The sequence below is a fragment of the Gambusia affinis genome, linkage group LG12 (assembly GCF_019740435.1).
Source record: "Gambusia affinis linkage group LG12, SWU_Gaff_1.0, whole genome shotgun sequence".
Classification (NCBI taxonomy): Eukaryota; Metazoa; Chordata; class Actinopteri; order Cyprinodontiformes; family Poeciliidae; genus Gambusia; species Gambusia affinis.
Genome location: NC_057879.1, coordinates 152,831 through 171,237, shown reverse-complemented (window position 1 = coordinate 171,237; position 18,407 = coordinate 152,831). Strand labels below are relative to the sequence as shown.

The 18,407-nt window shown below is 38.7% G+C and overlaps 2 protein-coding genes across 3 annotated transcripts; both read right to left on the bottom strand.

The window, feature by feature from the left end:
* Positions 1–1,012: 1,012 nt before the first annotated feature.
* Positions 1,013–5,826, bottom strand: tmem70 (transmembrane protein 70). 2 transcript variants are annotated; one of them, XM_044133365.1, is made up of 3 exons: positions 5,615–5,826; positions 3,380–3,482; positions 1,013–1,644 (listed from the first exon to the last, which is right to left on the bottom strand). In XM_044133365.1, the coding sequence occupies exons 1-3, from the start codon at positions 5,729–5,731 to the stop codon at positions 1,199–1,201; spliced, it is 666 nt and encodes a 221-aa protein (XP_043989300.1). In that variant the 5' UTR covers positions 5,732–5,826; the 3' UTR covers positions 1,013–1,198. The 2 variants fall into 2 exon arrangements, with proteins under 2 accessions (XP_043989300.1, XP_043989301.1); XM_044133366.1 differs by having other exon boundaries at positions 3,380–3,479; positions 5,615–5,823.
* A 1,890-nt stretch (positions 5,827–7,716) lies between these two features.
* mrpl37 (mitochondrial ribosomal protein L37) lies at positions 7,717–16,136 on the bottom strand. Its single transcript, XM_044133364.1, has 8 exons — positions 15,582–16,136; positions 14,713–14,896; positions 12,422–12,537; positions 10,405–10,593; positions 10,175–10,329; positions 9,947–10,078; positions 8,129–8,203; positions 7,717–7,978 (listed from the first exon to the last, which is right to left on the bottom strand). The coding sequence occupies exons 1-8, from the start codon at positions 15,961–15,963 to the stop codon at positions 7,901–7,903; spliced, it is 1,311 nt and encodes a 436-aa protein (XP_043989299.1). The 5' UTR covers positions 15,964–16,136; the 3' UTR covers positions 7,717–7,900.
* Positions 16,137–18,407: the final 2,271 nt, after the last annotated feature.

The following is an 18,407-nucleotide window of genomic DNA, read 5'->3' as shown; positions in this document are numbered from 1 at the left end:
TCATCCGTTACACCATTTCGATGCGACAGTATCAGCAGAGATAGCACACTGCTACAGACATGTAAGCAACGGAGGGAGATGCATATTTTGTTGCTGGAAAAACAGGAGCTATTTTGAGCTTTTATCAAGAACTCGAAATGATTTTTTGACAAAAAGTATTTTGTCACAAAATAGTTTTTTTTGTCAAAAAACAAAATAGTTTTTTGTTGTCGTTTAAATTATCTGTGGATAATAATTGGTCATGGGTTGTGGTTTCTTTGGGCATGAAGTTGCTTATTTGGGCTTGGAAATAAGCATATAATAAATCCCAGAATTTGTCTGACATCCAGTTAGTTTTAGTCTGACTCTGCCTGTCCATCATCCCAAACAGCTGACACCGTGCAACCTGAAGTCCAACGGACATTGGAGATGATATGTGGAAACAACGTTAATGTTTATTGCACTGCAGGTAGATTGTAGTAAAGCATTGATTAATGTCTGGTTTTAAAATGAGTTCACTGGACTTGTAGCCATTATTTTCTGCCCATTGTTGGACACCACACAGCATGATGGAACCGTTATACCTAGGAGTTCTGTCGGCTAATGTGTGATCTCTCAGGTTTTGAAAATGGGCCGACAATCGGCCGACAGCTCTAAGATGGTGTAGTGTGAACTGGACATTACACTGAGGAAATGAGGAAGGGAGGGTCAGTGGAGAGCAGCGGAGTTGAACCTTTTTTCATTCAGTGTCATCAACAGAAAGAGAAAAAGGCTGGAAGAGACAGTAATGCCGATAGTTTTAATTTATTGTGGATTAATTGATTTATTGTTTATCGCGACAGGCCTAATAATGAGCTTCATTTTGAAAAAATAAATTTAAATAAAAATTTCAAAGATACTCTAATTTATTGCGATGCACCTATTCTGTAAAGTTAAAGTAGAACTTAACTGACATTCCTGATGTGTCAAACCCTTTACATGTCAGTCAGTCTAACTGAAACGGATATCCAAACACACAGATATAAGACTGTCCTGATACTTAATAGTTTTTATTAAAACCAGCACATTAAACCACTAAGCATACAAAAATCACTAAGAGGTAAAGATGCCTGTAAAAAACAATACATGAATGATGTATACCTCTACAAATAAGAAAAAAATATTTTGCCTATTTCTATTGTTAATTAATCAATCTAACATTAAGCCCATCTTCAGTCTTTCAGGTTTTGTCCGGTTTGTCCATGTCCTCTCTGGTAAAGTTAAAGGGCTTATCGTAGCCCATGAGATGGTTATAGTCATGAGGAAAGGGGAAAAGGTCTGGATTCACAAAAAGCCCCATGTGGCCAGCATAGAAGTTGGCGAACATCTTGCTGACAGCTGGGATCCGGACTTGACTCTGATGGAACCCAAAACGTTTCTCAGTCAGGAAGACGCTATAGGTGACGGCAGTGTAAGTATCTCTATCTGGATTGTGGTACAGACGAATAACGTAGCCCTTTGTGATGAAATGAAGGATGATGGGAGTGAGGAAGGTGAAAAAGCCGATGATGCCGCAGGAAATAACTTCCAGGGCAATGTTGCCCAGTCCCAATCCAGTCTTCAAAAGGATTTGAGGCATGAGGATGAGGCTGGCGCCGCTGGTACTATAAGAAAACATCTTCACCCCTGCACAAACAAGAGTCACAGGTCATTGCAAAAAGCAATTAAAAAACACCCTCTATATGAATTCTAATTTAGACAGCATTTTTTTTTTTCAAAACAGACCTTCAGAGCAAAAGAAGTGGTTAGGAGAACAAACCTTAGGACATACAGAAGACAAAAATATAGGAAAACAAGTAGCAGCATAGTGAAAGAAAGGAAGGTTGAACTTTTTGGGTTGTGGATCTACAGACTTTGTACCTGAATCTCCAAATCAAAAACAAATTCAGAGGAACTTACCATAATTTGAAAAGCTTATACATAAAGTATAAGCCAGAGCCTCAAGCCATTATTTGGATTTTTTTCTTCCATTTCAGAATTTGCCATTTTCAGGCACTTTGATGAGAACAGGGTCAGACCTGTGGTGGGTACAGTAATCTACTATATAGCAACATCTGCTGATCATGTTATATTACATGCTCACCAAGCAAACCTGTTTGGGTCACACATACAAGGTTGGATGTTGTTTTTCTACAGCTGCATGGGAACCAGATGATCGTTCCCTTGTTTTGGATTCCTTATTGCTGGTATAAAACCTGTGTTGACTCTGCCTGGCAGAGCTTTTATTCACAACTGCTTCATTATTCATTGTCATATAAGCTCTCTGTATTCAAAATACAAATAAACCTTTTTCTATAACAGACTACACTTCAGAAAAAGGGCTTTGCAATTGCAGGCCGATCTTCTGTGCTGGAGGCATTCACACAAACAAGAACTCAATTCCTGTTTACAAAAGTGTACCGAGTTTCCGCACACTTCTTCTTCTTCTTCTTCTTCTTCTGTGCTGTTTTCACCATTCAACTTTTACATTATTCAGCTTGTTCTGCTAATGGCGGCTATATCCTTTGGTATTCATAACCTTTATACTTTTTATAATATTCAGCTTTTTATGAATTTTTCAGCCCCATTGAAATGAACAGTTCCCTCCTGTGGTAGAATTGAGAATTACAATATAAAATGTCTTGTGTTTCAGCGCCTGTCTAATTACAATCAAAGCTGTCAGGAAGGAAACAAGACAGCGGCCATTTTGAGTTTGGACAGTTAAACAGCTTTGTGCTGACAACACCTGGGGAAAAGTGATTAGTTTTAAAGGACTGTTTCATATAACTTTGCATACAGGTTGTTTAAGCATTTTACATCCAGTAGATTATTGGTTGCCAATATGCTATGGTTAACATGGCGTATTAAAATTTGCATGGTCAGCTATTATGCTAGCAAAATTAATATAATTATGATACCCTTTATGCTAATATCATTTTAACTAATTTGAGCTTCTACATGGATTTCTTTCACTCTGCTTGGGGTATCTTACTGTAGGTCACCATGCTAGTGCTAGCCTAGATGTGATCATTAATATTTTAGCTAGATTTAGTGTGTTTTATCTAATGAACTGTTGGGACCTTTGAATTTAGCTTTGTAAGCACTGTTCTGCACCAGTTTCTAATACTGTTTGGTTGGGATTTTTGCATTTTCTCCAAAAATATTCAGCATACAGCTTTCACATTGCATTTTCAGAGCAAATGCAGTTTTTCTAGTTTGCTTTCTCTGACAATATGCTTCTGCACTGAAATCAAACTATGTTATCCTCCTTAGCATGTCTATGTCAAATTTTATTTGAACTATGACTGGTCCCAAATTTATAATCATCATACATCCACACTTTCTGATGATAAAATGAGCAAAACATTTTGAGGTAACTGACCCCTAATAGCAGTCCCCAGGCTGCCCGTGTAAACCAGGTTTCCATCCTCGCTGTAGCTTGTTGTAGAGAGACACCGGCTGCCCTGACAGGTGGAGTGAACCTGCTTGGACAAATGAATGAATAGACACACACACGCACACGCACACGCACACGCACACGCACACACAAGAGTTACATCGATAGGTTCCTTTATTTTTGCAAATATGCAAAGAATGCCAGAGGCAGAGTGAAATAAACCTAATCAGAAATCTGTCAATTTAAAAGAAACCCAAATTCAGCTGATAGCTTTAAAGTTTTGTAGAGCCTCTGTGAACAATGTAACTCAAAATTTTAGCAATCTTCAACTAACTCTTGATACTTGATGGCTAAATCACCCACTGAATTCACCACAGGTACAGATGATATATTTTATTTATCAAGCTCAAAGAACTAAAACTCCGACAACATAAAATCATTACCCACTGAGCAATATATTCTAAGTGTTTCTTTCTATTTATTTTCTGTTATCCTGGTTCACAGCTAATTAATGTAAGTTAAAATTTCCAGTTAATGAGAATACAATTACATAAAACCATTGATAAAAACGAATTTAATATACTAATTAGCCTTGGAGGAAATTGGCATTTAGAAAATATGTGTCCCATCTAGGCTCCTGTAGAATATCTACTCCCAGTACATTGTCAGGGGGTCATTTTGTATGAATTACTGCATCAAGTGACTCATGCTAAATGAATCACTTGATGAAGACCACATCACACTTGTGGTATCTCCCCTCCACTACAGAGGTCTCTGACCTTCAGGCTGTGTTCACACTGGAGCCTGAAGTGACCCAAATCTGATTTTTTTGTCAAATCAGATGTTTTTTGCTGGAGCCGTTCACATTAAGATCTTGAGAAAATATTTTTCATTTTTCTTTCAAAAAAGGATTTTGTTTGAAAAATATTTCAAAATTGAGTAGCATTTAGTTGAGGAATATGACTTATCTCACCATTAGAAAGTTGTTGATTTCATTTCACCAGTCATGTCAATGTTCCCTTAAGCAAGGCATTTAACCCCAACCTGCCTACAGAATCTCTTTTTTCTGAATGAATGTTGTGAGGTGTTGCACCAAATAATCAAATTTGTTTGGCGCAACAGGTTGAAAAGTCGCCATCTTGGTGGAACCCTGAAGATGTTGTCCAACAAGTGTTGCATCAAAATCTGTGACAGCATTTTCTGACTGCAGAGGGCGACAGAGCGCACATATGTCTTGAAGATCAGCGAGAAGAAGAGTATTTACGTAAACTACATAAACACTGATACAGCTGGGATAGTAAACTTCCCAGCTCCTTCATTACCATCGCACTGACGGAGAAAATATAATGTATTACTTCGTATTTGATTTTTAATGTTTCTGCCAGGGCTGCACAGTGGCGCAGTTGGTAGAGCTGTTGCCTTGCAGCAAGAAGGTCCTGGGTTCGATTCCCGGCCCGGGGTCTTTCTGCATGGAGTTTGCGTGTTCTCGCTGTGCATGGTGGGTTCTCTCCGGGTTCTCCAGCTTCCTCCCACAGTCCAAAAACATGACTGTCAGGTTAATTGGTCTCTCTAAATTCTCCCTAGGTGTGAGTGTGTGTGTGAATGGTTGTGTGTCTCTGTGTTGCCCTGCGACAGACTGGCGACCTGTCAAGGGTGACCCCGCCTCTCGCCCGGAACGTAGCTGGAGAGGAACCAGCAACCCTCCCGACCCCATTAGGGTCGAAGGGTGTTCAGAAAATGGATGGACGGATGGATGTTTCTGCCACTTCTTCATTACAGTCATATCACACTTAGAACAATATTTAACCCTCAAATAGCCAGGACCACACTGGTAGCCATTAGGAAAAACACAGGCTACCTTTGCTTTTCATTGTATGCAAAAGACATTGATTCTATTTTAGATTCTTGATTAATATCTGTTGTGGTTATGTTATTGTATGATGTTCTAAGATCTTGTTCCATATGCCCCTTTGTAACTTGAGCACCTGTCCATCCAAGGGTATTGCTAATCATATATATGATTTTTAGATCCCTTTTTAAAACGAAATGACGTATAATTCCGATTTTCAAATTTGCTAAAAATGGATTTGGACATTTACATGGCTCTCACAATTATGAACCAACAACATGAAAATGTCCTCTAAGAGTGTGACTTTAAAGTGAGTGCTAAGCTGTCTAAATAGAGCCAGTTAGCAGTAGCCAGGGTCAGCGGTCAGTTACCTTGCTGAGGATGAGAGCAGAGGTCCGAACAGGCCGAAGCGACACGTTCTGCCTCCAGGAGACGGAAAGAAACAGCACAGCGGGACGCGGCAAAGCCTGAACTAACCTAACCACCATAGCTGCAGAAAACCTTCAAGTCAACACTTTGAACGATCATTGCATGATTTGTTCCGGAAGACTAGCCACTCCAGTCGCTCATTTGCGCATGCGCTGAAGAAATACTTCCGGATTAGCTCAAATTGTACGTCAATAAAGTTTAACATAATTATTCATATGTTATGAATATCAGCCAAAGGTTTAGAGCATCGTGTACAGAAATTGAAGTTAAATCATGCACTGTTTTAAGTTTTTAAATGAGATGGTAACTGAAAGTAGTTAAATAGATCAATTCACAAAGCAAGGGATGATTTCAATATTGAATTTACATGTGTGAATAAAAAATACTTTGCTAAAAAAAACAATCAAATCAATTTTAAAAATATTTTCTTTTTTTCTTGAATACTTGTGAAACCCAACAACTATATCATCCTAATGTACAACAAAATCCTTACTTACTGTTGATTATAAACCAACAAACATGTCTAGTTTGGTTATAATTTCTATTTTTGTAAAAAGGTAGATATAAATTTCTTGATAGTATCATCTTAAACGGGCACTCTTCCTCTTGAGTTTCATTTAAGCCAAGCTTTGATTCCCTCTGACCAACACAGAAGTCACTAGAGATTGTTAAACCAAAAATAATACACTTTTTGCCAAAACTGAATATACTTCTTTTCACACAGTGTTATATATACAATAGGTTCACAAATGTTAACCTAAAATACTCAGCAGACTAAGGATTCAGAAAGTGTGTAATGTACCCATACTGCCTGTTGACGGGAGGCGGTTATGAGCTGTAATTTGAAGTCATTTCAAACTCTAGTCAGACTACATTTGAAGTGTGTGACTAGAAATTACATTTAGGGGCTCTGCCCAGATAGACCTACTTTTATACTCTTGATCACTATTGAATTTGCCTTTGACACAAACTGTTTTATGGTTAAACAAAAACCAGCAGTGGTTAAACTTAACTGTGTTTTGTTTGACCTCCACATCCATAACTTTAAGTTCATTTCTGTACAAATACAGGAGCATTCTATTAAGTCAAATATCACTGAAAAGCAAACATCTGGGCTGTGTGTCTTTCATCCATCTTGCTAAAAAGATCAGACTTGTCAGGTTGCATGGGGTCAGCTGTGAACAGTCCTGTCTATATCCAGCCACAAATTCTCTACTGGACTGAGATCTGTGCTTTGACTGGGCCCCTCCTTAACATCCACCTTGTTGTTTTCAACCCATCTCTATGTAGCTTTAGCTGCATGCTTTGGTTCAGGGCTGGACCTCTCATATCAACAACAGACTTTTTATCATTTTTAGATTGCACTATGCATGAAACTATATCTACTATTATTAGTGTCATTTGTAATTAGCCTGCATCATTCTGCTGATGATTTTAAACCTAGAGTAGCAGCAAACAGGCAAGATGCTCTAATTAATGAAGTGTGGCATGTTACACACTTCATAATAATAAGATGACATATTATAAGTCATCTTATAATATGGAAATGACTCAACAAAACATACTAGTTATGTAAAAGGAACATCTGCAAACACTGAATTTACTGTTCACAAGTTAGGTTTAGCATTTGGAACAGATCTGTAAAATGTGCATGCAGTCAGTAAAAAATAAGTCAAATAAAGCTCCTGGAGGCCCCTTGGTGGTGTTGGGGCCCTAAGCAGTCGACTGCTTTGGGTCGTTGTCTTGATGGAAAAGAAATGTTCTCTGAAGCCACGGTTCTCTTGCAGATGGAAACTGTCTAACAGGATCTCGCTGCATTCATTTGACCTTCTACCTCTACAAGCCTCCAGGCTGCTTCTATTGCTGAGAAGCAGATTTACACAGGGGCCACATTCCATCCATGTATTGATGATGAAGGTAATGGAACTCTTAGAGATTATTTTGTTTTGTGCCTCTTAAGCTAAATCCATGAATGCTGCCACCTTTGGTAATAAGATTTTCTTTAAATGAGATTTTATTTCTCCTTTATTTGAGCGACACAAGATCCAATCCTGAAACCAATTTTATTTATTAAACTCTTACACGTGGATGGAGGCAGAAAATGGGAAGTAATTCAGTTCATTACAGTTAACATTTAATTCTGCATCCCATACTTGACAAGCAGCAACTCTCTGCTAATAATGTGATCATATGCAAACATAATCAAATGACTGAAGTGAGCAGCAGTCCTAAGCCGCTCCATGGAGGTACAGCGCCAGGAATTTGCTGAATGTTTCTGGTTTGTATCCTGCCAGACCAGCTGGGACCTGAAAAGAAGAGCCATCTGTTAGTGTCAGTGTTCACCACATACACCTCTTCTGATGCACAACGCATGTAATGAAACCCGTTATAATATGGAGATGACTCAACAAAACGTACTAGTTACAGACACTGAACAGAAAGCTGAATTTTCCTACCTTCACTTCTTTCCTCTTGATGAAGGGTCGAACCTTTGCAAAATCATACAGCTCAACATCTTCATCCAACCACGCCTACAGCAGACGAAAACACGGAGGGAAAACATGTACCTGAAAGTTAGGAATTAGTCTGCAGCTGGTTCCTGGAGAAACATCACCAAATAAAGCATAAAGAAATCTAAATAAGATGAAGTGGGTACAGTTCACAGTCTTCCACTGCATCAGGACAGGACAGTTAACTTTTACTTATTGTTTTACCATATTTAAGGAGCAACTAATCTGGGCATTAAAGTTCAATGGTCTTGTAGTGCCTCCAAGTGGTCAAATAATTATTAGCTGAAATAGTCAGAAAGCAGTTTGGGCCAGCTGGAAAATGTCAGTAAATAGGATTAGTTCTGGTATTCTGAGATGAGTGAGTTTTCATCACTGCAGACAGAGAGTCTGCACAGTGTAGCATGAGCTAGTACCATTATTATTGGGTCATTGCTCCAAGGTCTGAGTAGTACTTGAGAAAGTTCCATGGCAGTGGTATTGAGTAGTATAGCTAGTGTCTCGTAGTTGTGGCAATTGCATAGAGGCCGATTTAACATGTTGAAAAAAATATAGCACTTGCTTGGCTTAGCTGGAGATCAACCTGTCACGCTACAGTGTGAAATGTTATGATGCTGTTGATGCTGGAGCAATATTCACTTAAAGCTGTGGATCTTCCTGTGCACATCTGCTAGTGTGATGAGGGATAGCAACTCTAAAAGTTGGCAAAAAGTCTACATTGATTTGAGAATCATGCTCATGATTGTAGAATTGTGCCATTCATTGTGGCAATATGTTAGCGTAGCTCTGTTACATTACTTCTGAACTGTTCATTTTGTTGACTTTAACTCATAATTTTATGGTTAAGGAATTGCATGATAGGACAATTTTTGGATTTTAGCGTTTACATTTTTATGTTTGGACAGCTATGATGTATAACTGTGCCAACTTTTCTCAAAAAGGTATCATTTTTACAACTAGCAGCAACTGATTAGCATCTCAAAAGGCCAAATAACACTCCTCCAAGCTATAACCAACGGTCCAAAGCTCAGAGGAGCTAAAATGGAGGCTTCATGAGAGAGAGAGAGAGAGAGAGAGAGAAGGAAAGAGAGAGAGAGAGAGAGAGAGACCATTTCTTCCAGGATCATATCCATCATCTCTCTGCCAGGTTTAACAATAATCTCTATTTAAAAAGAAAAGAACCTCGCTGAGATTTCAAGAGGGACACGTTTCTGACCAGGCAGGGATTTAAAGAGGAGCAGCAAAAGTAAATGAGGTGGACTAGCAAAGTTTTCCACAACTAATGGTGTCATCCAGGATATGTTACTGTGGAATATCGTCTCTGCTGAACAGAAATTGAGCTATTAGAATGTCATAACACCATACAACAGTCTTCAGTCAGAGGCCTCTCCAGATTTGTTTCAAGACTGAATGCTACAGGAGATCTTTCCTCCCCTGACAAAATGTGAAAAACAATTCAGCTGAATGAACTCTGTTGCAATCAAAAACTCTTTTTCTATTTTTTAAAGCACAATTCTTAACACTTTGAATCCCACCTGGCTCTTTTTGAGAAAAGTTGGCTTTTTTCAAAAAGAGAAATCAGAGATTTGACTCCAGTGTCCTAAATTGTAGCACTTCCACATTTGCAGTATTTTAACAGTAAACATGTCACCAAAAATGATTACTCAAACCCTTCTGCTTTAATCTGTTTTACAGTGACTGGGATTTTTTTCTCTTTGCTTTACTTTGTAATGAATGTAATAAAACTCCAGAGAACATTCAACCCACCTGATTCTTGATGCCGTCGTCTCCAGAGAGATCCGTGGTGTTGAGCTGGAAGACCAGGAACTGGAAAATTCTGCCGTTGGTCCCCACTGCCTGTACGGTTATGGGACATTCCAACAGGCTCTGTGGCTGTGTCTGACACACACACACACGCACACACACACACATTGTACAAAACAGATGAATTATCTAGACTAAGGAGAAACGGAGTGTTTCTTTGTATACCCTTACCCCGTACAGTTTGTGTGCACGTGCCAAAGCATTTCCAAAGGTGAACATGATCATCTTGGCTCTGAACTGCTCTGGGCGGAGCTTACAGTTAGGATCAGATGTCTCCAGGAAGTAAAGTGTGTGGGCATGAGGATAAGGGTATTCTCCCCTAAAACCTGAGCCAATAGGAGAGAGGTGATTAGAACTGGACCAGCTGAGCTCCATCTCAGGGAAACCTGGAGGTGACTCACCGGTGTAGTTCATCTCCTCTTTGTACACACTAACTTGTTGAAGGTCAATAGTGGGTGAAACGGGATAGAAACTTTCCAGGACCCAATCTGATGTCTCTAACACTTCCTGTTCCCCGCAGATCCGAGGAAGAGGATCCATGCTGCAGTGCAGCAAACCATTCCGACCTCTGATCTGGAACAGGTCTTCACCTGACAGGCAAGCAGGAAACAGAGGACAGCTTACAAACCTAAGCAACAACAGTCTATATGAGTTCACTCACTTCCACATCCAGTCATCCAGAGCGATAAACAACTGGAATAACATTATTAACATTATTATCAGGATTAATAATTTATGTTATTCCAGAGTCTTTTGTTGCTGCTGCACTTCATGTGCCAGTCAGACATGTTTCACTGATGTGAGACGTGTCGTTAGTTCTGCATAGTGCCAGATGATAGAAAACTTCAGTTGCCTTGTCATTTACTGTGCTAAGATCATTATTGTAGCTCTGAGTTGAATATTTAGCTTCAAAATAAATATTTAGCTCATTAACTAAATATTTAGTTTGAAGTGACATTTTTAACTAATTATTTCACTTGCTAACTAAATATTAGCTTAAGCATTAGGCCTGCTGACTAAATATTTGGCTTGAAACTCACAGCGTTTCCCCAGGGGGGGCTTCCGTCCCCCCAAGAAGATCATGGCATAGAGGAATTGGAGGAGTTCATAGTTAAGCTTATAGATTTACAAATTGAAAAATACTCTATTGATCCCAAAGGGAAATTAAATACTGTTGGAACTCATTAATTTAGATTCTTCAAAGAGTTATTATAGATGGTGATGGATATTGGCAGGAAAGATCTCCTGTAGCAGTCTGTATTACAGCAAATCTGAAGAAGAAGCCTCTGAGTGAAGACACTCTGTTTCCCAAGACATGAAACATTTCTAAGTAATGCCCTCCTTTCTCCCCCAGAAGATCACGACATATAGTAATTATAGGAGTTCACAATTAATTTCATTGATTTTAGAAGCCTTTCTAAGTAATGCTGGACCCACTGACTGATTTCTGTCCCTACATGGTCGCTCCTCTACTTGATGTACACACTGAGCAGAAGGCAAGAGTGTGTGAAATAAACCATTCTTGCCAAGTAAGCTCATGCAAGCTTGTCACAAATTTTCAAAAGTCCCAACGCCAGAGTTGACTAAAGATGGACAAAACCCACGTTTCTCCTCACCGACCCGCACTGAGTCAGATGTGCTCAGATGTGGGTGAAGATGCTGCGTTCCCGCCAGCAGATAGAGAGCGCCCAGGAAAACAGACGCAAAAACCTGCAGAACAGGCTTAGACATCAGTTTTTAATAGGTGCTGAACCTGGTTTTAATGGCAGCAACTTGTTCTCCTGCAAGCAGAACAGGAGTAACTCTTATTGCTGTTAGAAGGCAGGAGTGCACCAATTGCAGTATTCTGGCTGATCACCGATAATTAAAAAGCCTGACTGATTTTGGTCTACACTGATGTGTTTCTGTACAAAGTAGCTGCAAAGTTGGCCAGAGTTGGTTAACTATTGCTGAATGCAGCCATCTATCATATCAACAGAAAAGATTAGTGGATAGAATTGATTTTTGAAGAAATCAGGGTCGATCAATCTACACAAGCCTAAACATCCCCTCTGCTCCCACGGCCACTAAACTCACATTTTAATGAATAACCTGGAGAAAATAGAACTTTGAAAAACAAACCTCCATTTTTTCCTCTAAATGAACCCAAGTTATTGCTATTAAAACTTTGACTGTTTGACTGTGTTACTTTACAAACAGAATCACATAGTGGTGCATCTTCAAATCCAACACATGAAAATCACAAATGTAAGTAATCATAGTCATATTTCTTTTTTTTCCTTCTTACTCACCGTAGCTGTAGGTTCTTAAAATCTACCCGTTTAGTCGCTGGCATAGGCTTGGTGAAGTAGGCCAATTGTTTGCTGTTACTTTTTCTGGTTTCATTCTTTTCCTCCTGTTTGTGTCATGCAGACATACCTCGTTTCCAGGTAGCAGCTAATGAGTAGTTCTCTGCAAGGATCCTCCTTCCAACGGCTGGGTGAGTGGGCTGCAGGGACGCACAGAGGTGCAGCAGGTTGAGGAGCAGAGTGTTGCTAAAGAATACACACAGGGAGAGATTGTTTGGACATGTTGCAATGATGAGACCATCATACAATGCAAGTATGTTACAATGTTGTTCTTTTAAAGGCTGAATTTTAAAGACCCCATGACCAGTTGCTGTTATAATGCATGATCATCTCAAACTAACAGTGTTACCCATTTATTGTTACTCAGTCTTAGAAATGAGTTCAGATCCCAGTGCAAATTTGTGGAAAAAGCAGTAGACCTGTTTTAATTCAAAATGTTGAGTAAAATTCTTATATTTTCTTCCCTCCAGTAAAATGTTAAAATATATTTTTGAAATGATAAGAAATGATCCTTTCCATTAAGAACCTGCTTAAGGGCCGGGTCTGACAGACAGACCAGCGGTTCAGGATACTAATTACAAATAAAGATATTTTTCCTAAAGGATGCTATATGTTAGGATTTTTTTCATTAAATTGGGTGCACTGAGTGCAGTTTTCTGGTCGATTGCAGATCACAGATCTCTAGTCTTTTCTCTGAATGAAGTCGCTGACTTGGCAACAGTGGGGTGACTATTGTTAACTGCAAACATAAAGACAGTCAAACCGCTCACAGCAGGTGATTTTTAGACCTTTGCTGAGGTAGATAAGATCAGCTTCAAATACAAGAATCAGACAATCACAGATTACCCAAATTTAAGGAAATCAAAACAGATTTTCAGCTGGCCGGTTTAGTGGTCCACCCCTAAATGAAATTATTCTAAATGTTACCCATGGAAACCCAGACTAGATGGATTTTTATAAAACCCATTGTAGTCTAGTTCTTTCTTGCATCTTTCCCTGTAACAATATTTCCACATGTTGGAACCAGCAGACTAGGAACAACCAGCTTGTTTTCCTGCGCTCTGTGTTGAAGTCCAAACCTGAAGGAGTTTTAGGGGAACATTTTAACACAATTACATGAACAAAGGACTTTTCTGCAGGGGAAGTGCTGGAGTCCACAGGTTAGGTTAGACTGGGCATGAATCAACTCGCATGTACAACACAAGGTGTCAAGACTTTTGCATAATTCAATTAAGCACTAATCAATGCTCATTTGTGTTTAAGTGCTGGTTCATCTCAGTTGTATTTCCTGTCTATGATGATAGTGGGTGAGTCACATTTATTTTTCTTTCTATTCAAAGACTTTCTTATCCTGAACTTTAGTTATTAAGTTGGGATGCTGCTAATTATAATATACAATATATGATATAATATAATATTAATTCTGGTTGTTTTTTTAAGTATATTTGTATTTGGCAGAAACCAATCATGCTACGACATAGACCAGGACCAATAAGGTGAATATGGAGGGTGCTTTTCAAATTTTGGCACAAATACCACGTGTACTTGCTATTAGAATTTTGACAATTCATCCTCAGTCAGAACCAGCCAATTTGTTCTGGAACAGTGCTGACCACTGACCAGCAGGTCAAATACTGGGATAACAATTATCTTATGTTTAGTGAATATATCTAAACTGAATTCACCCGCTGCTTTCATTTGCTTAACGTAACAACAAACAGCACGTCATTAATGCACCTTATTTTAAGAGAAGCATGATGAAAAAAGGTTTGATTCATAAACAGGAGCAATCTGGTAATCTCTTCATTTTCTGGTGCAGAATCTGCTATCCACTTTCTATGGACAGTCCAGGATACACTAAAAAAACTGAAATCGGCATCAGCCAGTTAATTCATCTCTACTTGTATCAAGGGTCAAAGTTCACTCTTTCGGGGGATATCAATGAACTGGTCTTACATCTTACAGGTACATGACTATAACAATTATTTGATGGTCTATAGACAGATGTTTATGAGTAATAATCAGTGCTCTGGAACATCTCTGCATGTTGCTTAAGTCTTAATATGCCTGACCAGAAAACCTTCCTCTCTAAATAGGTTCTCTTGTCTTTTTATCCACATGTGGTGTGGTGAGTGTGCTCACAACTTTTTTTCCCTTGCAGTCCACTCTAATGTTGCCCCTTTACAATCATGTCCATTAATTAATCTTTTCATTTTGTGTCACTCATTCCTCATGAAAACAGGACAGAACTAATCTTCGATGGTTCAGTATGGTTTCCTGAAGGTGTTGAAAAAAATTCCACCTGTTTAGAATGTTCAGCTGCGTATTCAGCATCTGGACCCCTTTAATAAGTGACCCTACCTGTATCTCTCCTTTCTCGGCCGTGGCTCCGTTGTGTCCCAGAACCGTGAGTGTTTGATGGCGTTCTGCACACGCTCGTCCTGGTCGGGCAGCTGGTTTTCAGGCTTTGCAGCCAGAGAGATGAGGTGAGGCAGCAAACCAGGGCTCACCTGGGTTTTGGTCAACCACGCAGCCTGGCGCACACCTGCAACAAAATGTGAAAAGGAAGGAGTTTTGTTGGAATAATCTAATCACAGGTCAGCCTTCATGCTCATCCTGATATTAGAACCAATAGTTTATCAAGTAATAAAACCTCGCTTATTTTCAGAAAGGTTTCCACATTAAAATCACAGTTCGACTTTTATAGTTTTTAAAATTATTTAATTAACTTCATTTTATATATTTAAGTACAACTTGATAAACACAATGCTATTTTAAATGCCTTATTTTGTTTATAGGTACTATTAATAATTATTAAGCAGTTCTCTGCACTGTGATGAAGAAAGTGACATGTTCTGATAAATGTAGCTGATCAGAATAATAAAAAAAACATTCATAAATCCAACCCATTTCTACATCAACAGCTAGGTCTACTACAATAACAACTTTGACCGTTCGCCCTCTCAAATATCAGTAGACTTTAATTTCTAGCGAATATCTTTCACTGGAACTGGAAGACCCTTTAAATACCCCAAACGAATAAACGAAACACCCGAAACAACAAATAAAAAGGATCATGAAGTCTCCGTAAACAGATTTCCCCTTCGAAAAAGGGGCTAGTTGGGACAAATGGACCAAACTTTTGTTTGTTGAAACACCAATAATTTTTTTTTTTAAAAACCAAGCAATCATGGGCAGCGGCGGCGGCGGCAGCGGCGGCGGCAGCCTACCTTCCAGTATGCTGGTCCTCTGGTTGAATATATAGCACGGTTTGTCTTTATACAGCGCCATCTCCTGAGCGGGTGGAGACCTGTAGTACCTCGGGTCCTTGAAGCTCATCTCCCATGGAGGATAAACTGGTTTAGCCAGGCCAGGGACATAGTGCATTCGATCCCCGTAAGTCACCATCTCCAGTCCCGGGATTTCCACCTTCTCCCTGGGTTTCTTCGGAGGGGGTACCTTGGCTGCCAAGCAGTGGCTGACTCTGAGGTTTCTCCGAGTCTGAAGGCTGCTTGGTGCTCCATGTGCGGACAGCTTAGAAGCATTCAGGAATATATTTGGAGAAAATAGAGAAACTGTCGCTTTTAGATAGCGTGTCGCTTCTGGGATCATGATGCGGTCAAACTTCTTCGGTTGTTCGGAAGATGAAAAATTCTTTTGATAACTGTGGCCTTCACTAAAAGACTAAAGTGCTTTCAGGTGGCCGCCATGATGGCGTTTCTTCATACGCTGCTGCTGGTTACATGAGCCTTTAGCGCCCCCACAGGACTGGAGCGTTACACACAACCTCTTCTTCTACTACTTCTTCTGGCTATTTATTTAAGTCGAAGGGACAAAATGCAGGCAGGATCTCAACTTGATGCCGAGGCTCTGTGGAAGAGGTTGAGGTTGAGGTTGGGGTTTTGCTTCCACAAAGCCACCGGGGATTTGAAGGTTTTTTTTTTGTTTGTTTGTTGTTGTTTTTTTTTTGTTTTTGTTTTTTTTGTTTTTACAATTGTGGGGTTTTAAGAGTGTTTTGTGCACCATTTCTGATCAGGAAGCACTTAAGTATAACAAGCTGCTAATGTAAATATTTATTTATTGTTTTGTTGTTGTTGTTGTTGTTGTTTCCTTGACCTGATTATACGGAAGAGGATTAGGGCCACCCAAAAAAAAAAAAAAAGAATTCTGAGATTAAAGTCAGAATTCTGACTTTAAAGAATTGAATTCTTTTTTTCTTTTTTTTTGTGCCCCTAATCCTCTTCCGTATGATTATGTAACATTTTATTGTTAAATTGTTGTATAATAAATGTTTTGCTAAAAATAATAAAACTAAAAAAAATCTGCTTCTTGTTCTCCAACTTCTTCTTTTATGGCGCTTGTCAAGCAACTTACTCATTACACCAACAAGATACCATTTCTATCATCTTCCCACTGTTTCTGTCATCTTTCCTTAACCTTTTGTTTAATAATAGATTTGATTTCTTCTTTACTGAATGATATCAATATAACTATTTTTTGTTACTTGTTTTGCATATTTATCTGCCAACTCATTTCCTTTTTATTCCTACATGTGATGGTATCCATGTAAAAATAACTATTAAACCCATTATTATAAAATAATCGTTTTAACTTTCCCTGTTTATGAATCACCGGTAAACCTGGGGAATAAGGAAGGAATCAGTTACCTGCATGACTCAGGCTGGCTTCATTATTATGATTTAACATTTGAGACAAATATTTTATAAGCAAATAATCTGATGAAGGTGGAAAACAAGACTCAAGCTTCACTGGTAACACAAATTTGGAAAAGTAATTTGAAGTGATCAATTATTTTCTATTAACTTAAGCTTTTTACAATCAGTAATAAAAACTTAATCCCATTAATTTTAAGGTGTTTCTACTTAGAAATCAGATTTTCTCCTATATGTATATTTGATATCTGCTAACATTTGTCCTAATTATAAATGGTAAAATAATTTCGGTTTAAACTGGACAATTTATTGAAATTCACGGAAGCTGAGTGACGACATCATCAAGAAGGCCCTGTTCCAATTAGTGAACCAGAGAACTGCGTCCTTGTGAACTCAGTAAGAACTCAGACTTTCAACTGTTCTTGCCTACTTGCCAAGAACACAAGAACATATTTGCGTTCTTGAGTATTAAGAAAAGGCCTTTGTTGTCTCACAAGCACGAAATTTCCAGATGTAATAATAAACTACAATGTGTGGCTACATGGTTAAAAGAATCTTTAGATTTGGATCAACTCTATGAATACCTAATCGAGGCAAAACATATGTAATAACTTTAGAAAATGTGCTTTCATTTTTTATTATTATAATGTTTGAAATTTCACCAAATACTGATTAATACTGAAGAACCCTATTTTTTGTTAAATTTTAAGAAATGTATTATTTTACTTGTTTTGATAAGATCTACTACCTGTACTGTCACTTTAAGAGAGTGTCTTATGACATCAGCACTGTCCTACCTTCAGGTGACGCTAGGCTGCCTGAGAAGAGGTAGACATTTTCTTTGCTATTGGTTATGCTCACGTTTTATGAAATATATAAAATAATTGTAAGTACCTGCAGCTGTGAATGTTTATTTGTTTTAATACATACAGAGGAGTTTTCTTTTTGACAAGAACATTTTTCTTAAATGTTAGAGAAGATATTGTTGTTAGTTAGTCACAGGGTTTCTCCATCTGTTTATCTGCTAGGAATTCGGACTCCTGTGAAATGGAAGAGCTGCATGTTAAAGGACATTTTTATTTCTATTTGTGCAGGCCTCTACCAGCAACCTGCATTAAAGAGCAACCAGCAACTCCTGTGGTCTGACTCCCTTCTTCAACCGAACACATCGAGGTTAACCAACTGTACGAGACTAGGTTATCAGTAAAGAACACTAATAGTATACATTGGTTACACATAGCACTTCCTATGTGGGACCTAAATGTCTCCTCAGCTGTAGTAGCTCTATTTGCAGTGAGGAAAATTTAATACAGCACCTAGTTAACCAGGTGTCCCACATTCAACAGGATCTGATGCTTCTTAACTTCTGAAGTCAGAATTAAG

Excerpts from the sequence above, each read along its gene's own strand:
- tmem70 (XM_044133365.1), bottom strand. The coding sequence starts at position 5,731 with ATGGTGGTTAGGTTAGTTCAGGCTTTGCCGCGTCCCGCTGTGCTGTTT. Across the intron at positions 3,483-5,614 it reads CTGCTCTCATCCTCAGCAAG|CAGGTTCACTCCACCTGTCA; the intron begins GTAACTGACCGC and ends CATTTGTCCAAG. Across the intron at positions 1,645-3,379 it reads CCTGGGGACTGCTATTAGGG|GGGTGAAGATGTTTTCTTAT; the intron begins GTCAGTTACCTC and ends TTGTTTGTGCAG.
- mrpl37 (XM_044133364.1), bottom strand. The coding sequence starts at position 15,963 with ATGATCCCAGAAGCGACACGCTATCTAAAAGCGACAGTTTCTCTATTT. Across the intron at positions 10,079-10,174 it reads GTGCACACAAACTGTACGGG|ACACAGCCACAGAGCCTGTT; the intron begins GTAAGGGTATAC and ends TGTGTGTGTCAG. Across the intron at positions 8,204-9,946 it reads ACGACGGCATCAAGAATCAG|GCGTGGTTGGATGAAGATGT; the intron begins GTGGGTTGAATG and ends CGTCTGCTGTAG.